We start from the raw sequence: 21469 nt of genomic DNA, 5'->3' as shown, positions 1-21469 counted from the left end.
CTTAGCCAGCCTCAGTTTAAAAAGTTCATATTTCATGCGAGCCGTGAAAACACCAACTTCTGACCAAAGCAACATTCTGCTGTCTTCACCTCTGGGTGTTTTAAATGTGTCGCACAATGTAAATTCTGAAATCAGTGCGGATTTCAGGTGAGTGAATTTACGCTTTTGGCTTTTGTGAAAGTACAACTATACGTTTTTTTGTTATTTGCAGCAAAGATCAACAGAAGTCATTCAAGTCCATGTCTGTCTGGGAACAGAGGACTTCTCAACTGAGGCGTCAGAACCTACTGACCAGTCAGGAGGCTCTCTTCAATGAACTCGATGACGAGCAGCGTAGAATGTACGTCTCATCTCATCAGATCCGCCCAGATATGAAAACCCACTTGGATCGGCCTTTGGTCGTGGAGCCCAGGAACAACGTGAGGAAGGGCGCTGATAAGATCCGCCCCAGTGACTGCCAGGACAGTGAGCAGGAGAGGCTGGTCCAGCCCGAGAGCTGTGAGCCTCCGAAACGGCCCCATCGTCACCGAGACAAGTCGGGTGAGCAGGACAAGGGAGACGGCGCTCCGGACGCCGCAGAGCCCAGAGCCAGCGCCAAGGATGAGCAGCGGCGCTCCCACAGGAGCCGGAGCAAAGAAGTGGAGGGGGAGCGGGAGGAGAGGTGCAAGGAGGGGAAGGGCGAGCGGAGCAGGAGCCGGGAAGGCGGGCGGAGGCACCATCATCACCCGCAGAGCTCCGTGGACGAGGCCCCGGAGAGGGAGCACAAGAGACATCGATCGCACCGACATGGGGCAGAGCAGTCGGGCCGGGAGGGGAACGGCACAGCCAACACAGCCAAGGGCGAGAAGCGCAGCCGAGCCAAGGACAGCTCTCGGTCGGGTGCCCGGGAGGGCGAGGCGCCAGGCAGGAGCCAAGAGGGAGCAGAGAGGCGGCGCAGGCACCGACAGAAGGCACTCTCAACCTATGAGTCAGAGGAAAAGAGAGACGCCGGTGAGAAGGAAGGAGAGAGTGCTGTCCGAGAACGTCGGAACCATAAAGTGAAGTAAGTCACTATAGTGTCCAGTCCAGTAGTTCCAGGTATAGTAACATCACTCTCACTTTCTTTGCAAAGACTTTCCTCCTCCCTTTGTCAATCCACATCCGTGATTTCAGGAAGATGCATTGGCTTGTGGTCTTGTCACCGTAAGCCTTGATAGATGTGTGGGAAGGCACAACACTAACTCACATCAGCTCAGTTAATGCTGGACCTTCATCTGCCGTCCAGCGTCAGCTCTGGTTCTGGAGCTGCTGCCGTGGAGCCAACTGACAGGACTTAGGTTTGACAGTCAGCACAGAGCAAGGGGAAGATAGTCTGAAGTCATTCCACTCTGACTGAAACATGAGGGGCTGTGTGAAGACCAGCAGTGTCTCCGTGACTCTTCAGTTCCCATGTAATCCTATTCTCATGGAGAGCCTCTTCTGACACCTTCCTCCACCTTTTCCTCTCCCCTGCATTGAGGAGTCATTCTTAAGCCCTGGTCCCTTCACTCGTCTCTCTGCGAACTCTCCTCATCTGCACAGGCCTTATCACCCGAAAGCCAGCCTCATCCCAATGTGGTCTGGTATCACCAAGACAAGAGATTCTGCAGATGCTCGAAATCTTGAGCAATGCACACAAAATGCTGGAGGAGCTCGGCAGGTCCAGGTGGCTGCCTACTGAGCAAGTAATTTCCCACCACAGGTGATTTCCTTCCTTCCATAGATGCTCACACTTCCCACAACCACTCCGACCGTACCCACCAGTATAGCTAAGAATGACTGGCTGAGTACCAAAAAGCAAGAGCCCTCTCAATGTGACCCTGGATTGGTGTAATCACTCCACAAGTATCCTTTCTCTACAATGTGCGTTAGATTCCCAGGCCTAACTACCCAACATGCATAATGTCAAACTCCCACACCTCCCACTTCAACCGGGCACCCTCTCTAAGTAGGCCTTTGACACATTTCAATCTGCGGGATACTCAGCCACCCTCTTAAGACAGCCATAGAGTCTTACAGACTCTCACAGAAGCAGGCCCTTCAGCCTGATGTGCACCCGAACCACAATCAGCCTTCCATCACAGGCAACACATACACAATGTTGGAAGAACTCAGCAGGTCAGGTAACATCAGGGAAATGGACAGCCAGTATTTCGGGCTGAGACTCTGCATCAGGACTGGAAAGGAAGGGGATGAAAGTTTATTCCCCTCCATATATACTGCCTTGCCTGCTGGGCTACCTCCAGCATGCTGCACGTGTTGACCAAGATTTTCCAGCAACTGCAGGATCTGTTGTGCCCTGTGTCACGGGCACTCGCTCTATAGGCAGCTAAGCTTTTGACCTGGCCTCATGTCACAGCATAGGCAGCTGTTACCCAGCCATAAGATCATAAGCTATAGGAGCAGAAGCAGGCCATTCGGCCCATCAAGTCTGCTCCTCTATTCATTCATGGGCTGATCCAATTCTTCCGGTCATCCCCACTCCCCTGCCTTGTCCCCATACCCTTTGATGCCCTGGCTAATCAAGAGCCTATCTATCTCTGCCTTAAATGCACCCAATGACTTGGCCTCCACAGATGGCCATTCCAAAGTCCAGCTGGCTGTGGCTGGGACACAGAAGTAGAATGGTGTTTGGCAAAGAACTCCGACTCCCAGGCATCCTGCTTCCAAAATTCCAGCTTTCGATGGTGACCTTTTGTGTCTGAAGTTGAGGGTTGTTCCATTTCCCGTCATCAACATCTCTCACCGACAAGAAAATCAGTAATTAAGTCTTGGTCAGAAGAAATAAATTGTAAAATAGCATGCCGTTGGCACATTGGAGGAGGAAGGGTAGGATATATTGGCTCTATTTTATTTTAAAGTTATTAACTCTGGACTAAATTGCATGAAAAACTGTCAAATAGAATTAAAGTCTACTTAATGGCCAATTAAACAATACACTCCCCCACTTTGTCAAAAAGTAGAATTAGTTTTACCAAAGTTAAATAGGCTGATTGAAATTAGATGAAGTTCCTCTGAGACTTCCCCCTGTGGAGTGGGAAATTGCAGGGTGAGTTGCAAACAGATCCGATGGGGCTTTATGTGCCGATATTAAAAAGCAAGCGGGACTTGTTGTGACTTGGCTGTGGAGCGGGAGATTGCTTGGGTTAATAGTATCTTAGTAAGGGCCAATGAAAAAACGAGGGTTTAAGCAGATTGGTCATTGTTGGAATTGGCAGTGTTAGAATGGTCAGGCTGTGGCTCAACAGGCTTGGGTGAGAACAGGCGCAGGCTAGAACTTAAGCTTGGGAAGTTACAGGTATAACAGGTGTAGGAAGGATGGCAGTTCAGAGAGTGGAATACTACTCCTGTGAGATGTGGTATTTCAGAGTATGTGACCGTCTCGCTGATGAGGACTTCGACAGGCAGTGCACGCACCTTCAGCTCCTGACTGACAAGGTCAAGGAACTGGAGCTGGGGCTGGATGCACTCAGAACCTTCCAGAAGCTGAAAACTTCATAGGTGAGTCTTACTGAAGAGGTCACACTCGGAGTGTAGGATTCAGATAGCCGATGGGTAACCACTTAGAGAATTAAGGGGAGTAAGCAGTTAGTGCAGGGATCTCCTGCGGTCATTTATCACAGCAACAAGTATACTTCTTCGGATACTGCTGTGGGGGATGACCTAGCAGGGCACAGCAGCAGCAGCCAGGGAGTGGCACTGTGGCCAGCTCTGAGGCTCAGCAGGGAAGGGTAAAGTCAGGCAGAGCAATAGTGATAGGAAACTCAATGGTTCAGGGTATGGACAGCAGATTCTGTGCCCGTAAAAGAGAAGACAGGATGGTGTGTTGCCTCCCAGATGCTAGGGTCCAGGGCGGTTCAGGATGCTGCAGAAGACTCTCAAGAGGGAGGGTGACCAGCTAGAGGTCGTGGTGCACATTAACACCAATGACATAGGTAGAAAGGGGGAAGAGGTCCTGCAAAGTGAGTATAGGGAGTTAGGGAAGAGGCTTGACGAGTAGGACCTCCAAGGTAGTAATCTCTGGATTACTCCTAGTGCCATGTGCTAGTCAGTGCAGGAATAGGATGATAGTACAGATGAGTGAGTGGTGTAGGGGACAGCGTTTCAGATTTCCGGGTCATTGGGATCTCTTTTGGGGAAGGTATGACCTGTACAAAAAAGTGGGTGACATCTGAACCAGAGAGGGACCAATATCATTGTGGGCAGGTTTGTTAGAGCTGCAGCAGAGGTTTAAACTAATTAGGCAGTGAGATGGAAACCAGAGAGATAGAGCTGAGGATAGGGCAGTTGGTATGCAAGTAGATGCAGTGTGTAATGAGACAGTGAGGAAGGACAGGCAGCTGTCAGGGCAAAATTGCATTCAGTGGGATGAATTGAAGTGTAGCACGGGGGCAAAATCAAAAAGGGAAACGAACACAGTACTGAAGGTGTTACTATATATTTTAATGTATGCAGTGTATGGAATAAGGTAGAAGATCTTGTAGCACAGGCAGAGATTGGCAGCTATGATGTTATGGGCATCACTGAGTCGTGGCTGTAAAAAGATCATAGTTTTGAGCTTAACATCCAAGGATATACCTTGTATTGAAAGGACAGGCAAGTCGATAGAGGGGGTAGGGTGGGTCTGTTTATAAAAAATAAAATCAAACCCTTAGAGTGAGGTGACATAAGATGAGAAAATGTAAAATCGTTGTGGGTAGAGTTAAGAAACTGCAAGGGTGTATACATGTAGTCAGAATGTGGGATATAATTAAATAGGAATTAGAAAAGGCATGTAATGTTATGATAATCGTAGCAGATTTCAATATGCAGGTAGATTAGGAAAATCAGTTTGGTGCTGGATCCCAAAAAAGGAGATTTGTAGAAAGCCTACAAGATGGCTCTTCAGAGCATCTTGTTATTGAGTCTGCTAGGGGAAAGGCAATTCTGGATTGGGTGTGGTGTAATGAACCATCCAATTTCCCCCGAGATCAATAAAGTATGACTATAACTATGACTATTTGATTAGGGAGCTTAAGGTAAAGGAACCCCTAGGAGGCAGAGATCATAATATGATAGAATTTGCCCTGCAGTTTGAGAGGGAGAAGATAAAGTCAGATGTTTCAGTATTACAGTGGAGTAAAGGGAATTACAGAGGCATGAGAGTGGAGCTGGCCAATGTTGATTGGAAGGGAATACTAACAGGGATGATGGCAGAACAACAATAGCTGGAGTTTCTGAGAGCAATTCAGAAGGGACTGGATAGCTACATCCCTAAGATGAAGAAGTATTCTAAAGGGAGGATGAAGTAACATAACTGACAAGGAAGTCAAAGACAGCATAAAAGTAAAAGATAGGGCATAAAATATAGCAAAACACAGTGAGATGTTAGAGGATTGGGAAGCTTTTAAAAACCAATAGAAGGCAATTAAAAAGATATATAAAAACCATTACAGCGAGAAAAGATGAAATATGAAGTTAAGCTAGCCATTAATGTAAAAGAGGATACCAAAGGTTTTTTCAGACATATAAAGAGTGAAGGATTGGTGAGAGCAGATATTAGACCAGTGGAAAATGATGCAGGAAGGGTAGTACAAAGCACAAAGTACATTTATTATTAAATCATCTCTACTATATACAACCTTGAGATTCATCTCCTTACAGGCAGCCACAAAACAAGTTAAAGAAAAGAAGACCATTAAAAACCCAATGTGCAGTAAAAAAAAACAAACTGTGCAAACAGTAAAAGTTGGTAAATAACATTCAGAACTGAAGTTCACAAAAGTGAGTCCATTGCTGTGAAGCCAGTTATCACTGTAGCCAAGTCAGGAGCCCATCAGTTGCAGCCCACAGTCTCAGTTCAGCACAGAGACACGTAAACCTCGCAACGGTTTTCTGACCTCTGGCTCTTGCACTCAGACCTGGGCCCTGGCACTTTGGTACGCTCTCAGACCTGGGCCCTGGTGCTTCAGTATGCTCTCGGACCTGAGCCCGATAGCCTCCATTTGGCCCATACCCGACCTTCCAATTTGGCCCGCCATTTAAACTGATCAAACCTCAGGCCATTCTTTGCTCAAGGACCTTGGTTTTTCCACTTCAATATGCTCTGGCGCCACCTCGATTCAGCGCATAGCTAACCTTTCCAATTCAGCCCGGTGTTTAAATCGATCAGGTCTCAGGTCTTTATCACCTTTGGGCCTGGGCCCGGGCGCTGCCACTTTGAATCTGCCTTTCCTCAGTTCTGCTGCATCAATCACCCTCAAGTCCACTCCAGCAATGGAGAAACATCAGCTCGTTCCCCACTCTCTGGCCACCTCAAATCAGCTCCTACACACCACGTGGCAACTGTCCTGCATTTTCGAAACTTCAGTTCACACCATAAAAATGCCAGGACATAGCAGAGGTTCAACAGCTCAGCTCTTAAAGGGAAAGTACAGACTATTGATTGCAGTGAACGATTACCAGAAGAACTGTGATTAATAAAGTAGTTGGTAGCTCTGTTTGCTACTGGCATGTAGTCACTGTTCTTCACCAGCGCCAGCTTACACTGGAAGTAATGGACAAAGAAATTGCAGACAAACTTAGTAAGTATTTTATATCAGTCTTCAGTGTGGAAGACACAAGTAGTGTGCCAGAAATTTGAGACTGTCGGGGGCAGAAGTAAGTGTAGTTGCTATTACTAAGGAGAAGGTACATGGGAAGATGAAAGGTCTGAAGATAGATTAGTCACCTGGGCCAGATGAACTACACGCCAGAGTTATGAAAGAGGAAGGTGAAGAGATTGTGGAGGCATTAGTAATGATCTTCCAAGGATTACTAGATTCTGGAATGGTTCCAGAGGGCTGAAAAATTGAAAACATCACTCCACTCTTTAAGAAGGGAGGGAGGCAGAAGAAAGAAGATTATAAGTCATTTAATATGATGTCAGTGCTTGGGAAGATATTGGGGTCCATTTTTAAGGAACATGGAGGCACATGATAAAATAGACCAAAGTCACCATGGTTTCCTAAAGCAGAAATCTTCCCTAACAAATCTGTTGGAATACTTTGAGGAAATAACAGGCAAGATAGACAAAGGATAGTCAGTGTATGTTGTTTAGTTGTATTTTTGGAAGGCCTTTAACAAGGTGCTGGACATGAGGCTGCTTAACAAGATCAGAGCCCATGGTATTAAAGGAAAAATACTCGCGTGTATAGAGGATTGGCTGGCTGGGAGGAGGCAGAGAATTGGAATAAAGGGAGCCTATTCTGATTGGCTGCCAGTCACTAATAGTGTTCTGCAGGGCTTAGTATTGGGACCGCTTCTTTTTATGTTATATGTTGATAATTTGGATGACAGAATTTGATGACTTTGTGGCCACATTTGCAGACAATACAAACATAGATAAAGGGGCTAATCGCATTGAGGAAGCAGGGAGTCTACAGAAGAACCTTGACAGATTGGGAGAAAGGGGCAAAGAAGCAGCAGATGGATTATAGGGCAGGGAAGTGTATGTTTATGCACTTTGCCAGAAGGAATAAAAGTGCAGACTGTTTTCTAAATGGGGAGAAAATTCAAAAATCTGAAGTACAGAGGGACTTTGGAGTCCTTGTGCAGGTTTCCCTGAAGGTTAAATTCCAGGTTAAGGCAATGGTAAGGAAGGCGAATGCAACGTTAACGTTCATTTCGAGTGGTCTAGAATGTAAGAGCAAGGATGTGATGCTGAGGCTTTATGAAGAATTGGTCAGACCAAACATGGAGTATTGTGAACTGTTTTGAGCCCTTTATCTCAGAAAAGATGTGCTGCCTTTGGAGACAGTCCAGAGGAGCTTCACGACATTGATTCCAGGAATGAAAGGGTTAACACATGAGGAGCATTTGATGATCCTCAGCCTGTACACTCTGGAGTCTAGAAGTAAAGGGGGATCTCAATTAAACCTATTTAACATGAAAGGCCGAAATAGTGTGGATGTGGAGAAGATGTTTCCTGTATTGAGTGAGTCCAGGACCAGAGGGCACAACCTCAGAACAGAAGGATGTCCATTTAGAACAGAGATGAGAAGGAATTTCTTTAGCCTGAAATTGGTGAATCTGTGGAATTCATTGCCAGGGATGGCTGTGGAGATCGAGTCTTTGAGTGTTTTTAAAATTAGGGTTGATGGGTTCTTGATTAGTCAGGGCATCAAAGGTTATGGACAGAAGGCAGGAGAATTGGGTTGAGAGGAATAATCATGATGGAATGGCGGAACAGACTTGATGGGCCGAGTGGCCGGATTCTGCTCCTATGTCTTGTGGTCTTATGGAGTGTGTACGCAGTTCAGTTCTTCCTGGGATGGATGTACTTGCATTAGAAGGAATGCAGTGAGTGTGTTCCTGGAGTGGGAAGTTGTTGTGTGAGGGGAGATAAAGAATTTCCTCATCACACTGCATCCAAGCTGAGCATTTGATTCTGTTGTTCAGCACAGGGTCTAGAAGGTATGGGAATGAAAGCTTTTTTTTAATGATATGAGCATTTTGTTTGTCGGTTCACTAGCCTGGGCCCACCACATATATTTTCTGATGTATTCTCCTCTTGTCCTGTCACTCATTTGTCTTCAAATACTCCATTTGTTTTTAGCTTCCTATAATTAAAAAGGGTATACTCCACTCTTCCTTGGGGTTCCACTGGTTGGGTTAACTCTCTCCCTTGCTTTGAGACATTCCTTTCCTCACGATAATCCATGTATTAATTTGTCTGCAAAAGTAACCAGATTCGTCTGTCTTCAGTGGATGAGGAAGAATATTCATTGGGGAACGGCTGGACCGGAATCAACCTCAGGGCTCTGAACTTCTGGTTATTAAAGGCTAATGAAATTAAACACAATATATAAATGTGCAGTTGTTCAAATAAAACAAATTCACCATGCCAAGAACTAAAACAGAATTCTCCCGAAGATTTGAATTAGAATTGATGAGTAATTAAAATCTATTCCAATTGGAGCAGTTCTTTGCTGATGATATTACAAAGCATTAACCCATATAATAATTAAAATCATTGCTAATCATTATTTCACTATTAGTTTACATTTTCCCGGAAATATCCAGGATGAAAAATACCAAGTCGTGGCCTGATTACTTCCCCCGTTCCCCACTACCACCACACCTCCTCTTCTTCAATCAGTGCCGCTGTGACAACTGTAAGACCTGATCTTCTCACTCACTGCGACGAGGATCAAACTTGAGGTTGTCGAAGCGAGATCCAGCTGATCTTCATATTAACTCACGCAGTCATTCAACGTGGCATCTTCTGATTCACTCCATCGATAATGATGCAATTACCTCACAAGCTCGTTTTAAGTCATATGTGAAATGGTCTTATTTTAAGCCATTTCACGTACTCTCAAGAAGAGAAGGGGATGTATCTTTCAGAGTTTTGCCCTGTTGAGCAGAAGGTTGTTACAACCACTCCATCCTGAGTGAAGCCCTCCCAACCATTGAGCACATCTACACAGAACATTGTCACAAGAAAGCAGCATCCATCATCAGGGACTCCCACCATCCAGGTCATGCTCTCCCCTCATTGCTGCCACCAGGAAGAAGATACAGGATCCTCAGGATTCACACCACCAGGTCCAGAACAGTTATTACCCCTCAGCCATCAGGTTCTTGAACCAGTGGTGATAACTTCATAATTTCATTCAACTTCACTGCCCCATCACTGGACTGTTTCCACAACCAATGGATTCACTTTCAAGGACTCTTCATCTCTTGTTCTTGATATTTATTGCTTATTTATTCATTATTGTTATTCCTCACTTTTTCTTTTGCAGTTGCACAATTTGTTGTCTTTTGCACACTGGTTATCCACCCTATTGGGTATGATCTTTCATTGATTATATTATGGTTAGATTAGATTATGAGGATACGCAGTCCTCTTTGATTGTCATTTAGTAATGCATGCATTAAGTAACGATACAATGTTTTTCCAGAATGATATCACAGAAACACATGACAAACTGACTGAAAAACTGACAAAAACCACATAATTATAACATATAGTTACAACAGTGCAAAACAATACCATAATTTGATAAGAACAGACCATGGATTTATTCAGTATGCTTGCAAGAAAACGAATCTCAGGTTTATATGGAGACATACATGTACTTTGATAATAAATTTACGTTGAATGTAGAACGTTTGATGATGATTTGTGATCTGTTACAGACCAACCTGTGATTCCAAACCATTGAACCCTGGACTTGAACGATTTGAATGTCCTAGATCCTCCTATTGTTCCTGATACTAAATTCCTAATTTCCTTTGCAATTCAGGTGGAGTGGAACAGAAGAGCCCTCTGTTACTGGGTACCCCATCCTCCAGTTGAGCACAAGGCTTTGGACACCCCTTGGGGTTAAAGTGCTCAGATTAGGAGGCAAAGAAGGCATAAGGAGGCAAATTTATTTTTCCAGATTATTTTAATTTGATTTTTTATTGTATTTTTTTATTTTGAATTTTAAATGATTTAATTCAGTTTTAATAATTTTGTAATGAATCTGAATATCAGAGGCATTAAATGATTTAATTCAATTTTAGTATCTTTGATCTGTCTCAGAATGTCACAGGCATTCAAACATTGGCCTCACAACTTTTCCAGACTGTCTTTGGATGAGGGGTTTAGTCAGCTGTCAGGTCTTTGGGAGAAGTCTTCCAAGCAGGCCCTCATCATGGCCCACTCTCATTGGTCAGATGTCACTGCTGAGGACTAGGCTGGTGGGATTGGCCCTCTCTATCCAGATAAGTATGGGTGTTGGAGCTTGCTGGAGGAAAGGGAGGGATGGGTAAATTAAGACAAAAAAGGCTCAGTTTAGTGAGCGTTGTCTATTCACAGGGAGAGCCAGCCACCTGCAGACACCGCGGTGCTGACCACAACATCGCTGCCACCCATGAGTGGCTTGAAGCACCTGCCCCAGCAGCCAGAGGATGCTGACAACCAGAAGAACATCAAGCTCGTGACACTGCCGACGAGAGACATTGAGCACGCCATCACTGTTAACATTCCGGTGACCATCACGGCTCCCCCTGGAGAGACCACACTGCTCCCGAGTGAGTGACAGAATGGGACGCTGGGTGTCTTTTGTTTGCCATTTCGTTGGTGGTTGTAGGAACAACCTGAAAGACCACACATCACTGCTGCACTCCATTTCTCTACTTCTTGGCTTTATCTGTGGCTCCACGTTTCCACATTAGAACATCCCTATGCTCTAGGTTTTAGCCCTCACTATTCATCCCCCTACAACACTGTTCTGAATTACCAGAGGGCAAGCATTCAGATGAGAGGAGATAAGTTCAAGGGAGATGTTGGGGCAGTATTTTTTTTACACAGAGTGTGGTGGGTGTCTGGAATGTGTTGCCAGGGGACGGTGGTGGTATCAAATATCTTGGAAGCATTTAAGAGGCTGTTAGGCACTGAAGAAGCAGAATACGGCAAAATATAGATATGGTGTAAACATAAGGAAGTAGTTTAGGTGGCACTTAGATAGAACATAGAGCTTTACCACCCCACAGTACAGTATTGGCCATTCAGCCCATGATGTTGTGCTTAGACTTATAATCTGCTGGTCTACATTTTTTTCCAAATCATGTGCACTCAGTGGCCAATTTATTAGGTAATGATACTGGGTCGTTAATGCAAATATCTATCAGCCAATTATGTGGCAGCAACTCAATGCATAAAAACATGCAGATATGATAAAGAGTCTCAGTTGTCATTCAAATCAAACATCAGAATGGGGAAGAAATGTGATCCAAGTAGCTTTGACCATGGAATGATTGTTGGTGCCAGATGGGGTGGTTTGTGTCTCTCAGAAGCTGCTGATCTCTTGGGATTTTCACATAAATCAGGCTCTAGTGTTTGCAGACAACGAAGCAAAAAACAAAACAACATCCAGTGAGTTGCTGTTCTGTGGGTAAACATGCCTTCTTACTGAGAGAGATCAGAGAAGAAAGGCCAGACTAGTTAAAAGTGACAGGAAGGCAACAGCAACTCAAATAACCACCCGTTACAACAGAGGTGTGCAGAAGAGCATCTCTGAACACAAAACATGTTGAACCCTGAAGTGAATGAGCTACAGCAGCAGAAGACCACAAACATACACTCGGTGGCCAATTTATTAGGCAGTGGAGGTACTCGGCGAGCAATTTAACCCTTCCCTCCCTCACAGCCCAAACACTCCATTTTTCTTATATCACGAAACTAAGAGTCTCTTAAATGTCCCTACTGTATCAGCCTCTACCACTACCCCTGGCAATGCATTCCAGGCACCTATCACTCTCTGTACAAAAAAACCTACAAAACCAATATCTTGACCTACGATGGATGTGCTGGGCTAATTAAAATTGTTTAATTACAGGATTAGTTGGTTTGGTACAAAATCTGAGGAGGCTGTTCCTGTAATGTATGCTGTGTTCCATATTGGTTGGTATCTGTCTGTCTCGAAGGATTTACTGTTAGGTGATGATGATCATCATCACGAGCCTGGGCGGAACGAATGGAGATCCTGAGATGCCCAGTCATCAAGATCCCCCTCTTGGTGTCACCAGTGTAGTCCAAAGGAAAATTTATGAAGCAATAGGTTTGGTACCAGCTTGGCTGCAGGAGCTGCAGGAAGGATGTTCAATGACGTCCAGCTGCCTTAGGGACTCTACTCCGGATTTGCTGTCTGGGTTTACTCCTGTAGCCTTCATCTCACCTGAGGCTGCCCACAAGGCAGTGGGACTATTTACCCATAGGGGGATCTGGTTCATGAGCACCAGGGCCCGCATGCTACACGTGCAGGGGCCAGACCTCTTCCCTGTCTTCTGTAGTTCAAAAGGAGTTCAGTTTCTATGTGTCGCCAGTGAGGAGGCACTGCATGAGGCTTGCAGTTGGAGAGGCTGTGTACTGGCAGGGAGAGACTTACACATTCACCTCTCCTTTTGGCGAGAAGGCTAGCCCACGGTGGAAGTTGAAGGTAAGAGTGACAAGCACTACCCACTAAACTACCACACTAGATGCATCACAACAACCATTTTGACATTATACTGTATTAAGATTATATAATTCTATTGTTCTATATTTAACTGTACCAAAATACAAGAGACACACAAGTGCGGTCTGGACATTTCATGTCAGAACGATGTTAGTGCAGTAAATCATTGCTTGTGCTCAGCAACCGTGATCAGCAGATCAAGTTCAGTCTCTAGAAATGCCAGTGTAGGACCGCTGGGCTAGTTGGAAGGCTGATGAAAATCTGAAACAGGAATATACTCTGGCTTATAAGCATCTTTAGTGAGTCAGTCCAGAACCATGTGTGATGTCCCAATTGAATGCCACTTCTAAGCACTGTCCCTCCGTTTATTCCCAATGTTGGGACAACAAAGCTAATTACAAGCTAATAATAGTCATGAACCTGTAAACCCCAAGTCGCCCCCCCCCCGTGTCTTCAAACAATGTTTTAAGTAAGTCAGTAGCCCAACTCTTAGATCTTCAGCCAGTCCAAGCTGATATAGTCATCAGATGTCTGACAATCTGAGTATCAAACATTTCCTCCTTAGTCAGGGCATTTGAGGTGTGGTCTAGGTGGGCTGTATATCACTGATCCAAGAGAATGACATGGTGCGTCTTGGTGCTTTGGTGTGGCACAGATCAAAAAGGTATCACATGATAGACTAGTTACCAAAATTTACCGTCCTTTTATTAAAGAGAATGTGGGCAAATGGGGAAAGAAGCAAAGAGGAAGGCTAAATAAATGTTTGTAGATTGATGGTGTGTGTAATGGGCCCTTTTTGTCTTCCATTTCGATGGTAATAGACATTTTGACACAACATATGCAAGCAATTACATTGACATTTACAGTCTGAAACATTATTTTGCTTGTTGTGCTGTATGAAGTGTAATGATGAGGTGGAGTGAGTGAAGAGGCGGTTCTCCAGGGTAGCACAGGGAACAGTGAACACAAGCTGTGAAGAAAGGAAAATGCTAGGGTTTTCACTGATGCGAAAAAGTCTCAAAAGTGATCTAACAGGGACTTTGAAATTCATAAAAGGTTTGAAAAGGCAAGCACTGAAAATACTATTTGATGGCAAATAAAGGGGAAGGAACTGGTGATTAGTGTATACGATCAGAGGATTTCCAGAACATGGAATACGCCACTGTGTGGCTATTACTACAAGGTGGATAATAATTTGAAAAGGGAAATTATATGGCATACAAATAGGATGAGAGCCAAAGAGTTGTATTGCATTAGGTTGCTGCTCTCTCAGAATAGGTCTCCAACTGAGGGTGATTTCACCCTACCAATTACCAAGAAAGGCTTATTGTTGGTGCTTAGAATTCACTTTTAAATAACCTGTCTTACTGACACTGAAATAGAGTTTGTATTATGGTGTTACATGATTCTGCACAGAACTCAGAGTTCTGAAAAAAGACAACCTTCATTCCTTTCAGATGCGAGGTACAGAATATACAATGCAGCCTGTCTGGAATGTATTAAGCATGCTCTGGGGAGCCCTGACAGTAAGCCAGTTCTGTTTTTGTGGGTACAGTCATTCAGTGATGGAATTGCTTCTCCAGAGGTTTGAGAAAGAGGAGAGGTGTCTCTTGGCTTCAGCTCAAGGCAACATGGTCCGTGGAATAGCGGTGGCAACTATTTGCTGGGCACTGTCCATTTAGCAAAAAATAAGATGGCGCCTTTGGTGGCATGCCTGGCTGATCGATGAGCCAAAGGAAGGGCCTTATACCGCCTGGCCTGCCCGCTGCTGGCAAACACCCATGTACTTACAGTGCCAAAACTTTCACCTGAGAAGACTCTTGAAATAAACTTAGGATACATTTCTTTATTTGATTTCAATAGCGATGCAGTCAATGAATAGCAATGTTTAATTAATATAGCTACTCCTTATGAATTGTAAATTTAAATGTACCATCACATCAATTCAAAAATTAAACTCTTCACTGACTATTTTTTGTTTCTCTCTTCTAACTATTTACACAATCATGTTTGTATTTTTTTAGCCAATGTTGGTGTTGATTTGGAAAGTATGTCGAAACCAGAGGAAAAGAAAGCTGTGGACGCTGATGATTTGATTAAAAATGGGCCAAGGCAGATCCCGCCTTTCAGCTCCATGTTCATCTTCAGTCCAACCAACCCGTAAGTACCAACATTGGAGGAGCCAGACCCTCAGGGAGGAGATACCTCCTCAACACACCTCTTCTGCGTGTTTCCTTGTTCTCTGAACCATTAAATTTCCAAAACAAAAGCAGAGGATGCTGGAAACACAAACAGAAGAAAATCTACAGTTGCTGGAAATCCAGAGCAACACCCATAAAATAATGGGGGAGCTCAGCAGATCAAGCAGCATCAATGGGAAAGAGTAAACTGTCGACATTTCTGTTCGAGACCCTTCTACATGATGTCTCGGCCCAAAACGTTGACTGTTTACCCTTTTCCATAGATGCTGCCCGATCTGCCGTGTTCCTCCAGCATTTTGTGTGCGTGAGATGCTGGGAACACTGGGTATTTAGGGAGCATCTGCAGAGCTGGAACAGGAATCAATGTTTCAGGGCAATGTCAAAATTCTGATGACGGGTTATTGCTCTGAAACATTAATGCTGTTTCCCTCTCCAGACCTGCTAAATGTTTCTGTCATTTCTCTTCTTGTGTTATATTTCCAGCAGTGTATTTTTTCTCTGAAATTCCTTATTCTCCTTAAAGATCTAATGTTGCTGTACATCACTGCAAGTTTACAAGAATAATTTAAGGCAAAATAAATTGTTGAATTATAGTTACTACACATTAATGATGAAGAAAATGCTTCCTGAGCGTTACATTGAGACAAGAGAAGTCAACTCCTGTTGAGGCTTTCATCTGAATATGTCATTATGATCTATGTAACCAAACTCTGCTGCTTTGTGGCATGGTAATGTAGTGGTTAGCACAATGCTTTACAGTACAGTACAGCTTACCCGGGTTCAATTCCCACTGCTTCCTGAAAGGAGTTTGTAAATTTGCTCTGTCACCGCATGGGTTTCCCTGCACAGTCCAAAGACGTACTGGTTGGTATGTTACTTGGTCATTGTAAATTGCCCTGTGATTATGCCAGGATGACATCAGGGGGATTGCTGGGCAGCACAGCTCAAAGGGCTAGAAGGGCCAATTCTGTGTTATATAAAAAATAAAATAATACACTTGGACAATTAATCCCTCTGTAAATACAGTGCAAATAAATGATAGATTGACTCAGTAATTTGTATGGAAAAACACCAAATGTGTCCAGGAAACATTCAGTTCCTGTTGATGGATAGGAACAAATGGCCTGAAATGTGCCATTGATTAATTGAAACAGGTGAATAAGCACCAAAATCCGAGAGCCACAATTTAAATAAAGAATATTAAGTAGTGAGCTTTCCATCAAGTCGAAGATTTTGATGGAACATGTTAAATGTAATGAAATTGATTGTAAAAATTTTCACCCATAGTTTAATGGGGTTGCGGGTGTATCAGATGGTGTTACTGTTCCCATGAGATTACTAGACAGATTTCTAGAATGGACTGAGACATATTTCATAAGACATTACGACACAGGAGCAGAATTGGGGCAATTGGTCCATCGAGTCTGTTCCGCCATTCCATCGTGGTTGATTTATTTTCCCTGTCAACCCCATTTTCCTGCCTTCTCCCCATAACCTTTGATGCCTTTACTAATCAAGAACCTATCAACCTCCGCTTTAAATATACCCAATGACTTGGCCACCACGGCTGTCTGTGGCAATGAATTCCACAGATTCACCTCCACCATACACATGAACTCCATCTTATCTCTTTTCTAAAGGGACGTCCTATTCTGAAACTGTGCCTTCTGGTTCTAGACTCCCCGACTATAGGAAACACCCTTCTCCACATCCACTCTCTGTAGGATTCAATATTTAATAGGTTTCAATGAGACCCTTTCCTCTCATTCTTCTAAACTCCAGCAAATACATGCCCAGAGCCATCAAATGCTCCTCAATCATTAACCCGTTCATTCCAAGGATCATTCTCATTAACCTCCTCTGGACTCTCCAATGCCCGCACAGCCTACCTGTAACATTGCGTAGAGGTATCTTCAATCAAAAGAGAGTCATTAGAAGTACTGGTCTTTTTCTCTTTCTGAAAGTAATATTGCTACTTCTAAAGGAGAGTTCTGATCAGATCTATAGATAGATAGATAGATATACCTTATTGATCCTGAGGGAAATTGGGTTTTGTTACAGCTGCACCAACCAAGAATAGAGCATAAATATAGCAATACAAAAACCACAAACAATCAAACAACAAAATGCAAACTATGCCAGATGGAAATAAGTCCAGGACCAGCCTATTGGCTCAGGGTGTCTGACCCTCCACAGGAGGAGCTGCAAAGTTCGATGGCCACAGGCAGGAACAACCTCCCATGACACACAGTGTTGTATCTCAGTGGAATATGGCCGGAGTCCAACAGCAAAAAGTTCAATATCCGGTCTACAAACATTCGCAGCTGCAGTCTTGTAGCCAGGGCTTAGCTGTATGCCCAATTAACTCTCCGCCCTGATGCAGACGGTCCAGTGTACTCTTTGTAAAGATTGCTGTGTTTTGTGGGATAATTGCAAAAAAAGTTACTGCCTTTAATCCGACCTTTACCTTTAAAATCTGGCTGTGTAATGTCAGGGCCATATGGGGGTTTGGTGTGGGTGGTGGGGATTGGAGCCTCCATTAAGTGAATCAAGGACCAAGGGCCCAGCCTCAGAATCCATTTAGAACGGAGATGAGAAAGAATTTCTTTAGCCACATGGTGGTGCATCTGTGGAATTCATTGCCGTGGACAGCTCTGGAAGTCGACTCATTGGGTATATTTAAAGCGGAAGTTGATTGGTTCTTGGTTCATCAGGACGTCAAAGGTTACGGAGAGAAGGCAGGAGATTGGGGTTGAGAGGGATAATAAATCAGCCATGATGGAATGGCGGAGCAGACTCGAGGGATCTAATTCTGCTCCTAAGTCTTATGGTCTTAAGGGGATCAGGATGCTGGCCATTAGTAAGTCTGGCATTAAGAATCAGCATTCTTGAAGTCACTCTGATTGGGTTGTATCATAGCCTCCCTCGTCAATTATCAGCAGGAACTGGAGGAACAAATTTGTAGAAAGACTGCAGCTAGTTGTAAACATAATAGGGTAACATTAGTAGGAGATAAAAGCTTACCTAATATTGACTGGGCAAACCAAAGTGTAAAAGGCTAGGATGGAATGGAATTTGTGAAATGTGTTCAAGAGAGCTTCCTTTATCAACTTCTAGCAAGAACTACTGGAGAGAGAGAGAGAGAGAGAGAGAGAGAGAGAGAGAACAACACTGATCTCCTCCTGGGAGATGAGATAGGGCAAATGGTGAAAATGTTTGTCAATGAGCTCCTTGTGACAATAATTCTGTTAATTTTAAAAGAGTCAGGGTGAGTGAATCAACTGATTCACATGTTATGGTCCTGAAATGAGGCAGACATACTTTGGGCTTGTTAGGAGAAATCTTGCAGTGGTTAATTGGTTGAAGGGAAAGGAGCTTCAGCCTTGTGAAGTGTGATGTCGAGAGCTCAGAGCCAGCACCTTCCTGTTAGGCTGAAACCTTGGGTGACGAGAGGTATTAAAGCTAGTTATTAAGGTTAAGAAAAAAGAGGGAGGCATACACAGTGCACCAGCAATTGGGAACCAGTAAATCTCTTGATGACTTCAAGAATTGTAGCAATACACTTAAGAGAGAACTTAGGAGGGCAGAAAGGAGATATGACCAGAGTCAGCATGCAAGGTGAGGCAAAATCACAAGAGATTTTCTTCGTATATTAAAAGGGTGGCTAGGGGAAGAATAGGTTTCCTTAAGGATGAGCATCTGTGTGGAACCAAAGGAAATGCAAAGATTTTTAATGAATTACAAATGTCACTCCACTCTTTAAGAAGGGAGGGAGGCAAAAGATGGGAAACTATGGGCCATTTAGCCTGACTTCAGTGGTTGGGAAGATTTTAGGGTTGATTATTGAGGATGAGGTTCAGTATATTTGGAGCACATGATAACGTAGGCCAAAGTCAGCATGGTTTCCTTAAGGGGAAATATTGTCTGACAAATTTGCTGGAATTCCTTCAGGGAATAATGGGCCGGATAGACAGAGGAGAATTGGTGGATTTTCAGAAGACCTGTGACAAGGTGCCATACATGCAGCTGCTGAACAAAATTAGAGCCCGTGGTATTACAGAAAAGATACTAGGATGATATAATATTAGCTGACTGGCAGGGGGCAGAGAGTCTGGTTGACTGCCATTGATTGCTGGCATTCCACAGGGGTTGTGTTGGGACTGCTTCTTTTCACATTATATGTCAATGACTTCAATAATGGAATTGATGGATTTCTGGCCAAGTTTGCAGATGATATGATGCTAGGTGGAGGGGTAAGTAGTGTTGAGGAAGCAGGCAGTCTGCAGAAGGACCTAGACAGATTGAGAGAATGGGCAAAGAAGTGGCAGACAGCAAACAGTGCTGGGACATGCACAGAAGGAAGAAAGGTGTAGATTATTTTCTAAATGGGGAGAAAATTCAGAAACCTGAGGGGTAAAAGGAGTTAGAAGTCCCCGTGCAGGATTCCCCAAAGGTTTACTTGCAGGTTAAGTTGGTGGTAAGGAAGGCAAATGCAATATTAGCGTACATTTCAAAAGGACTAGAATATAAAAGCAAGGATGTAATGCTGAAGCTTTATAAGGCATCGGTTAGACCAGACTTGGGAGTATTGTGAGTTGTTTTGGGCCCCTAATCTAAGAAAGGATGTGCTGGCATTGGAGATGGTTTACAAGGTTCTTGAGACTGATTGCAGGACTGAAACGGTTAACTTATGAGGAGCATTTCAGGTTCTGGGCCTGTATTTTAGAAGAATGAGGGGTATCTCATGGAAATCTATTGAATACTGAAACTCCTAGATAGAGTGGATGTATTCAGGATGTTTCCTGTAACAGATGAATCTATGACCAGAGTTCACAGCCTCAGAATGGAAAGATGTCCCTTTAGAACAGAGATCAGGAGGAATGTCTTTATCCAGAGGGTGGTGAATCTGTGTAATATATTGATGACTGTGAAGGCCAAATCATTGGACATATTAAAGCAGAGGTTGTTCGGTTTTTGATTAGTAAGGGTGTCAAAGGTGAGAGGGAGAAGGCAGGACAATGGGGTTGAGAGGGATAATAAATCAGCCATTATGGAATGGTGAAGCAGACTTGATGGGCCGAATGGCCTAATTCCGCTCCTATTTCTTATAATTTTACAGTCTAATATTTCTCTTCAGTTTTTACTGTGGAGAAAACAACAGAAGCTCAGGAAATAGACGGGTGTTACCTTGGACCACACAGAAATTAGCAGGGGAGGAGGTATTAGAGGCCCTGAAGTGCATTAAGGTGGATAAAAACCCAGGGCCTGACCTAGTGCATTCTGGGACCTTGTGCGAAGCTGAAGAAGAAAATGAAATGCAGGGGCCCTTGCAGAGATTTTTGCTTTATCTTGGCCACAGTGAAAGTTCCAGGGAACTGGAGAGTGGTCAGTGCAGGATCATTGTTTAAGAAGGGTAGCAACAGCAAACCAGGGACCTACCAGCCAGTGAGCCTGGCATTGGTTATGGGTAAATAACCAGAGGGGATTTTGAGGGAGAGGAGCTACCAACATTTGGAGCGGGAGGTTTGATTCAGAACAGTCAGCATGGCTTTGTGTAGGGTATGTTACAGAGTCGTAGAGCACTGTAGTACAGAAATAGGACCTTGGGCTCGTCTAGTCTGTGCTGAACTGTTATCTTACCTAGTCCCATTCATCTGCAGATGGACCACAGCCCTTCATACCTCTTCATCCATGTACTTATCCGAAATGATCATAAATGTTGCATTCAGAGCCCATCCTCCACTTTGGCTGGCAGCTGGTTCAACGCTTGCTCCACCCTCTCACTTACCTGCATTAAGTTCCATCTACCCTTTTCCCAGCGGGTGCAGATCCCGTTGCAAGCCTTGATAGTCTTCCTCACTGTCCACTACTATCTTGGTGTCATCTGCGAACTTGCTGATCCTGTTTACCACATTATCATCCGAATCATTAATATCGATGAGCAACAAGGGAGCCAGCACCAATCTCCGCGTCACTCCTCCAGTCAGAGAAGTGATCATCTACTCCCATTCTCTGGCTTCTCCTGCAAAGCCAGTGTTGAATCCAATTTACTACCTCATTTGAATGCCAAGTGACTGAACTTCTTGATCAACCTCCCATGTGGAACTTTGTCAAAGGTCTTGCTGAAACCCATGTAGACATTGTTTACTGCCTTTCCTTCATCAACTTTCCCATCTCTGTAAGATTGGTTAGACACGACCTACCATGTATAAAATCAGCCCTCATTTATCCAAATACCTTTATATCCTGTCCCTTAGAAAACCTTCTAATAACTCATGCACT

At 44.0% G+C, this 21469-nt stretch overlaps 1 protein-coding gene across 3 annotated transcripts in view; it reads left to right on the top strand.

Annotated features, from left to right (window-relative positions):
- cacna1ba (calcium channel, voltage-dependent, N type, alpha 1B subunit, a) overlaps positions 1-21469 on the top strand; it is a 927013-nt gene that overhangs the window by 716497 nt on the left and 189047 nt on the right. For all 3 annotated transcript variants that reach the window (XM_072240685.1, XM_072240684.1, XM_072240686.1), the window contains 3 exons: positions 212-1042; positions 10847-11061; positions 15011-15146. In XM_072240685.1, coding sequence (XP_072096786.1) covers positions 212-1042; positions 10847-11061; positions 15011-15146 — 1182 coding nt within the window. The remainder of the gene's footprint in view (positions 1-211; positions 1043-10846; positions 11062-15010; positions 15147-21469) is intronic.

The sequence above is a fragment of the Mobula birostris genome, chromosome 22 (assembly GCF_030028105.1).
Source record: "Mobula birostris isolate sMobBir1 chromosome 22, sMobBir1.hap1, whole genome shotgun sequence".
NCBI classification, from domain to species: Eukaryota; Metazoa; Chordata; class Chondrichthyes; order Myliobatiformes; family Myliobatidae; genus Mobula; species Mobula birostris.
Note: the sequence above shows the minus strand (reverse complement) of the source record. Positions and strands in the feature narration are given on the sequence as shown.